The sequence below is a fragment of the Oreochromis aureus genome, linkage group 7 (assembly GCF_013358895.1).
Source record: "Oreochromis aureus strain Israel breed Guangdong linkage group 7, ZZ_aureus, whole genome shotgun sequence".
Lineage (NCBI taxonomy): Eukaryota > Metazoa > Chordata > Actinopteri > Cichliformes > Cichlidae > Oreochromis > Oreochromis aureus.
The window spans coordinates 44,070,507-44,078,143 of NC_052948.1; the positions used below are offsets into that span (position 1 = coordinate 44,070,507).

Consider the following 7,637-nt stretch of genomic DNA (forward strand, 5'->3'; position numbering starts at 1 on the left):
TTTTTAACAAGCTTGATCCACTCACCGAGCGATGCCCATTAAATTTTATTCAACCATATGCATACATATAAACATCAATAGCATTCGAACTCTGTATGTATTCAGATTGTATGACAGAATTGTAAAGAAAAGCATGAAGTTGCATTTCTTGAAAATTGTACAGTTTTTTTTTAATCATTTTTCAGAACGGGTGGTTCATCACTGTAAAAGTAGCAAAAAGAGTATAAAATACTGCAACAGCTGTAGGTAAACAGAGCTCCAGATAACAAAAATATTGTTTGATCAATAGTGCTGAACAAAACTAGAATGGTTCTGATCATTAAAACCAAGCTTGTACAAGCGACATAATACTGAAATGACTACGGTCCAATAACCTTTTCGCTTTTTTTGGCATCAATATGGCTTACACTTCCTCTCACAGTTCACCCCTCAGTTACTCAGCTAGAATATGTTAATTTAAAAATGGGTAATTGTGAGCCATCTTAAAGAAATACTCCACCTAAAGTGTCTCTAAAGTATTGAAGTCAGCCAAATACACCAGTCACACCTGCTGCAGGTGAGTGAAAGTAAAAACAGATTTTGGGCAGATAGCATATAAACCGCAAGTAGTTTGCAATGAAAACCCTTCAGCTATGCTAACAGATTATATGATTACCACAAGTAACCACAAATGAGACTATGAAGAAGACAAATTAATTACAAATTAATAAAGTGCTAAAGGACACTAAGCTAGTAAAAGAAATACAGTAACATATCAACACAGGCGTGAGATTTTTATTTTTACTATTTCCTAATTTCAATGAAAGTTTGGCTTTGGAAATTTTCAGTCGAAGCCATTACTTTCTCTGGGTTAGAACAGCCTTGACTGGTTGTGAAAAAAAGGAAGGTTTTATGGCGTTGAAAGAGAAACAGAGTTCATCTAAAATGGGCTTTTCAAAATGCTCTGTTATTACAAAAAGAAAAATTCAAAAGGAGAATATAAATCATAGCACATCAAACAAGGACTGCCAGCACTGGAAAAATAAGCAAGATTACAGTTTACGAGAGCATGGGTAATGTATAACATAATTTTACATTAATGGCCTGATCTGTGAGGGGGAAACAACTCCGTGTACATGAAGCCGTATAAGAGAGCCATACGAGGAGGACTGGACCGGCCGTATACTCCAGCTGAAATCACATTTGGGATGAGCTGGGATCAAACACCTAAATCATTTAAGAGCCAAATATTTCAATAAATAATTTACGCAAGAAAATGGATGAATTGGCTTCGCACAGCATCAACACTAATGCTGCATTAATATTCTCAGTGAAAATATTTTCTTTAATTCTTATCATTGTACCTTGAGTGTTTTTGTAACCTCAGCCTTGAGGTTAGAGAGGCACAGGCCGTGTTCGTTTGATGTTAAGCAGCCTCGCTTAGTAAACAATCAGCTTCCTTTTTCATGGCCGTTCTCTTCCACTGCGCTGCCAGTCCTCCCAGTGTGACTCACATGTTCCTCCAGCTGTTTGGAAGTCACTGAAACTGCAAACCTGGAGTCTCTCAGAATTCTGGAAACTGCTTGCAGCGCTGGATTTTTAAAGAAGTGTGTTTTGGAGTATACTGCTGGCCTTCATGTCCTCCTTCCTACTCCTAGAAACTATTAACCATCCCTGTGTTTGCAGTCCTCCTTTGGCACTCCAGGCTTATAGCTGGAGTTTTTCTCTTAAGAGTAGAGTCTGATTTGTTTTTCTTCTGTTTTTAACTGTTATTTTTCATTTATTTAGTTTTTTAGTTTTTCCCTAATACAGTTCATATGGTTTAACTCAGTCAAGAGGTTGAGGGTCAGCTATGGGCATGGTGTGCAGAACTTCATCCAGTAGTTGCAGGGCTCGGTGTAAATGGATCTCAATCCAACACGGTGTCTCTTTAATGCTTTGCCGCGGGTAGTCCGGCCCCCAGCCCTTCACAAAGCTCATCCGGAGGATGCACAGCCTGCGCAGGTCATCGACCCCAATGCCTGCAGCAGCTGACAGACCTGCAGGGGAAATTACAGGCGGCAATTTTTAGATCGATGTGGCACTACAGGCCAAACCAAAGCAGAGAAACGTGGGGCAACTGAATCTGTGTGTCTGTTTGGAACACACCAAGTAGGTACAGTTACCACACAGAGAGTACTACTAATTTACTCATTCCTCCCACTCACATCAGGTTGCATATTGTACTGCATTTCCACTAAATTTCATTTAGCCTTCTAGCCTTACTGACTACTCAAAGCACTGCAGACTAAAGGTCATCCATTCATACAGTGCTTTACTCTACACCCTTCAAGCACTTTTTCTACCTTTCATCCATGGACAATTTAGCTTAATATGCATGTAGCCAGATGACGCCCACACAGGCACAGGAAGAACATGCAAGATGCACACAGAAAAGCCTCAGTCTATCCACTGCACCACCGGTCAGCTATAAAGAGGTTTCTTTCATCATCGTCATCACTGACATCATTGACAGTTAAAGATAATAAAGATGAAAAATCTAAAGTATTTTTTAAAAAGTCTCACAAAACAGTCTGACAAAACCAACAAGTAAAGGAAGGAAAACGTTGTTTGTTTTAATGTATAAAAAGAGGAACTGTGCATAACAGGTAATGAATAAATACATTTTACCACCTTTCACTTTCCTCATCTCAAAAGTGCTTTGGTCAGTGTTTCTTGTCTGATACTTAACATTTACCAAACATAAAAAGAGCTTGTCATAAAAACACAAGTAATCATAACAATATACTTGTTCAAGGCTAAGAGTGGCAGTAAAAAGACTCACTGATCGCAGGGGCGATGCCTCCCACGGAGCCTGGACCTGGAATATTCCCAGCAACTGCAGCTGCTTGCGCTGCAGCTGCTGCCTGAGCCGTCGCTGCCTGCTGCTGCATCTGCCTGTGGCACTGACGCAAATCAAACACCTGGCAGGGGATAAGGCAAATGCTAAAAATCTGTCTACAAATATTGAGAGACTCCGTGTATATATGGTCAAAATTCTCTACTAGTACACAGAAAAGGGGACACTTCGCATAATCTACTGAGATTATCATTAGTCCAACTCTCATGGTTATGCTAATCGCACCTTAATGTAAGCACTGGGGTAGATCTTGTGAACTGCGTCGCCAGGCGCGCGTCCAGCCTCTCGGTCCAGATAATAGCTCTGCACAAACACTGCGTGATCACTCAGACAGCGCACCCAGACATCTCCTTCACCTTTGCACTCCAGCTGCACGCCTTTGCCGATGTGGAGCCTAACGACATGAAGGACAGGAAGTAAATAGTAACCATATTTGACATGAATTTTTTCACTAAACAATATCATGATATATTTTAAAGTGTGTGACATAGTACCTGGCTCTCTCTATGTTCTCCGTCCTGTGGACATTGCTCAGCTGACCCAAGCAGAAGCGATCCCCTCCTGATGGATCGACATAGCCATCCACAGTCACTATTGGACATGTGGATGGAACTTTAAACGTCTCCCCAACTTGGACATCCATCTCAAAGTATGCAATCGAACACCAGTATTCTGGAGCTGAAACAACCAGCAAGCAACCAGAGGTCAATCAAGTTCACTCATAGCACAATTAGGGATAAAAAAAAATTTTAAAAAGCAAACTGTATTTGATCTTCTTCCAGTACTTACCAGGGTGGTTGGATATGGGTGGCTGGAATGCAATTTCATTGGTAACAGGCCCTGTAAATCATGTTGAAAATAATTACACGTGTATTTAAACAGAGAGATTTTATTTAGAAATGAGCACTGAACACAAAGCAGCTAAAGCTAGAGCTAAAAATGACCAAAAGAGGCTGACTCATAAACATATAATGCATTAAGGTCACTGCCCAGACATCGATGATGAAGATTATTTTAGTAATTTTCAAATCAACTTTTAAATTTGATAAACTTAACTCCACTCACACATTAGAAGTATTAACACTAATATCTTCAATAACTCATAAATAAACCATCACCTATTTGGCTTCACGTCTCTGTAGAATACTAATGTGTCCCTGCTACAGCAGCCAGTCTTTAACTAAACTACTTAACAGGGTTAATTAGCCTAATAGCACATTTGTCTCCACTGGCTTGAACGCAGAAAATTACAAATGAATTTATCAGATCTGACTTGTCCAAGCTGTGCAGAACTTGTGCATGTTTTATATTCACTCACAGTAATGCCCTGTGTGAGGCATGGGCGGATGATGCTGTAGGTGCCCGTTCTGGTGCTGAGGCACCGCTGGGGTGAAGCTGGGGTTTCTGCTCCAGTTCGGGGTAGGATCTGTAAGCATACATTTAAAACAGCTGCATAAATAAATAGCTTAAAACAAAAGACTGAATAAAAGTAACTTTGACTAAATAAGTAATCAAATTAATTCATTTCCTTAAAAAATGCTTATTTAAATCTAACAAACCCCAAGTGTAAAACAGCAACATTTAGATTCACAGTGTTTTTAAAGTAGCTACATTATTTTAATTTTGCAGAAGGTGCTGACACTGTTTCGTAACTTACTTGAGGGTCCGGCACTAATGGTCGAGAAAGCAGAAGTAGAAGCTGAACTGCTGCCCTCTGATGGGGGAAGTAGAGCAGGGCTGTTGAATGTTTCCTGTGGGCCCGGCCTCGACGGTGGATGCTGGATCGTCGGCAGGTGGTTTTCAGAGCTGGAGTGAGATGGCTGGTTATCGTAGTCATACTCATCCTTTACTAAGAGTGGACCTAGCAGAACAGGACGTGGTTAGAACTGAAGAACATTCACAAAAATCTAATTTGATCAAACAGAAATTGCTCACCCTACCTGAACTTGAGAGGGTCAGTCCTGATAGGTCTGCAAACACATTTAACAGCGAGACATTTTAATCAGCATCACTCTAAGTGTGGCTTAATAATCAGAGTAAAAATTAGGCAAGAAACTTCGATTTTTTTAACGAAATATTATATATAAACATGAGATATGATATCAAAGAAAATTATCACATTGAATAAACCGTAACATTCTTATATAAACCCTTTATTACTACTCTATATCTATTAATAACTCAAAAATTAACATCTACTCACCAATTCCAGGAGACACAACCCTCTCGTAGTGGTATGGGTTGACACAAACATTGTCACACTTCAGGTCAAACGCATACTGGCAATATTTCACATGTTTTAGCTCATTCTTGTGTAGATCAGGCCATCGCCATAATCTGGCATAGACAACGTGGGGAAACCCTTTCCGCCCCGCCACCTAAAGCAAAGAGGTGGATCAAATTGGACAGGTTTTTTTTAAAGTTTTTCAATTTACAATCACAGTGTGTAACACCAACAAATACAGAAGAATGAATGTGCTGCTTTACCTGTAGGCGTCCATCCAAAGTCCGCTGTATGGTGACACACTTGCTAGGATGAGCTCCATTTGTAGTAATGGCTGTAATGAGGGAATCCAGCTCATCTTTCTTCTCCTTGAGCTTCTTGACGAGGCTCTCGATAGCTCGCTTAGCGAAGCTTTCGCTCTCTCCTCCCTGACGGTGGCACATGAGGCTGTGCACAATGCTCAAGCAGGCATCATTACTCGTGGGGGTGCTTGTGATTGACATCTTGCTCCTTAGGTTTTAACCTTGGGGAGGCTTTCCAGCTGTGTCCTCTTTGCCTTTACCAGAAGAAATGAGAAGGTAAAGTTACTGTCGAGCCACTGTTGCCCAAATTTAGCAACCTAAAGCAGGAGAAGTGTCTTCAGTGAGAGTTCAGATAATAATCAGGATTTCACACCACAATTCATAAAGTAAAAATCAACCTGTGAATCACCGCAGGTGGGGAAGAGAACTGACTGACATAACACTCAATGTACTGGCCACAGAAAGAAGAGTTTTTCTGGCAACTTTTCCAAAGAAGACTGCTCAAGGTTGTCTCTGTATCTTTGATTCAATACTTTATGCACATATGAACCGGTGCTGACAACAATGTTGTCATTCTGACGTCTGAGTTGTAAGGCACATAATTAATTTGTAACCATTGCTTTAAAGTTCCCATTCATCCATTGCATTGACAAATACAGTATGTTGTATGGGGGGCAAAATAATTTCAGTTTCTGAAAAATTAATTTGATACTCAGTTAATGTTTTACTTATTATACAGTCTCACAAAAAAATGTAACTAGCCTTTGTCCTAATAAAGTAATTCCATCTTAAATCAGTGTAAACTTTCTGCTTGACCAATTTGTGAAATTTGAACTTAGATGTTTATATATTTTTCTTCTTTGAAATCTGGGGCCATGCTTGAACATGAATATCTCAAAAAGATACAAGCATGAAATTTTCTTATCATGAAAGACAATCAGAGTCTGCAATTTGGGACCAAGATAAAAGAAAAGTTCACATTTCTAATTTTCTGTTTTCGGTATCTGTCACAAATTACAACCCCTAGTTCCCTATCACGCTAAGAGAGGCTAGTAAAACATTTCAGGCTTTTATCTTTAACAGTTTTTGAGATATTCGTGTTCAAACATGGCCTCAGATTTCAAAGTGGGGAAAAACATGCTGGAAGTTGGTCGACAGATTTTTGAAAAATATATATCTTTGAAAGTATTAGATATATGAAGCTAAAACTTCACACCGACAATTATACCTGTACAAACTAAGGATCATTAAATTTTTTAGGGATGACTGAGCATAAAATGTTATTTAAATGGTGATTTAAGATGAGATCACCATATAGCTAATGGAAGCGGGTAACTTTATAGTTCCTCTATCTCTTACACCCCAGTATATTGCAACCCAGCATGATCGGAACTACACTGCTCATGATCACGAACAACTGTGTATTCATAATAATGCACGTTGAGCAAATGTACAATTAATGAACAGAATAGGGAGAGCCAGCAATTTCCAATTCATCCTCTGTTAGCATTAGCTAACACTGGGTTACTCGTCAACTAATTCTAATATATAAATCACGACACAAATCAAAGAGAAAATGTTGCGCACTTACAGTGATACCACCGAGCTGTAGCCTTGTTCGTGGCGGCAGGAGATAATATGTGGTTTACTTTATCTACGAAGTGCCAGCGTTAACTAGCTTGCCTTAGCGTTATTTCGGCTAGCTTGCTAGCACACGCTAACCTTCATCAACTTCACGCCTAGCTTGCGATGGTCTTCTGTGATGGACCCAAACCTAAAAGCCTCGTCAAATGTTTCAGTGTAATACTCGCTAAACTCGCACTCCTTTATATGTTCGACTTCTTATACTTTACTGATAATGTGAGGGGGAAATATAAATGCTAACAACAACGCGTTTTACTAGCTAGTTAGCCACGAAAATAAACAAAAAAAAATCTCCACCCACCACGCTCCATCTGCGCATGCCCACGCAGGATGTGACAGACGTGCCGCTGCGGTGCTGTTTGTTTATTTTACAGTAAAGACAGTGAAAATCGCCGCGCTGCTGTGAGCTTAATGCTGATATCTGAGAGCGAAAACTAAATTGCTACAGCGAACCGGTTCATTTTTCGAGTATCAAAGTCTCAGTGAGTTCTGGGATATTCAACGTGTACACTGCACCAAATATTAAATTATTTAAAAAAAAAAGATGTGTTCCTCTCTACTTGATCAGATACTATTTATGTTATTCATA

The 7,637-nt window shown here is 39.6% G+C and overlaps 1 protein-coding gene across 1 annotated transcript; it reads right to left on the reverse strand.

Moving 5' to 3' along the window:
• Positions 1-29: 29 nt before the first annotated feature.
• smad4a (SMAD family member 4a) lies at positions 30-7,361 on the reverse strand. Its single transcript, XM_031742638.2, has 11 exons — positions 6,996-7,361; positions 5,366-5,658; positions 5,082-5,256; positions 4,819-4,848; positions 4,536-4,739; positions 4,197-4,304; positions 3,668-3,718; positions 3,373-3,556; positions 3,104-3,272; positions 2,804-2,942; positions 30-2,018 (listed from the first exon to the last, which is right to left on the reverse strand). Exons 2-11 carry the CDS (start codon positions 5,603-5,605, stop codon positions 1,807-1,809), a joined length of 1,512 nt encoding a protein of 503 aa, XP_031598498.1. The 5' UTR covers positions 5,606-5,658; positions 6,996-7,361; the 3' UTR covers positions 30-1,806.
• Positions 7,362-7,637: the final 276 nt, after the last annotated feature.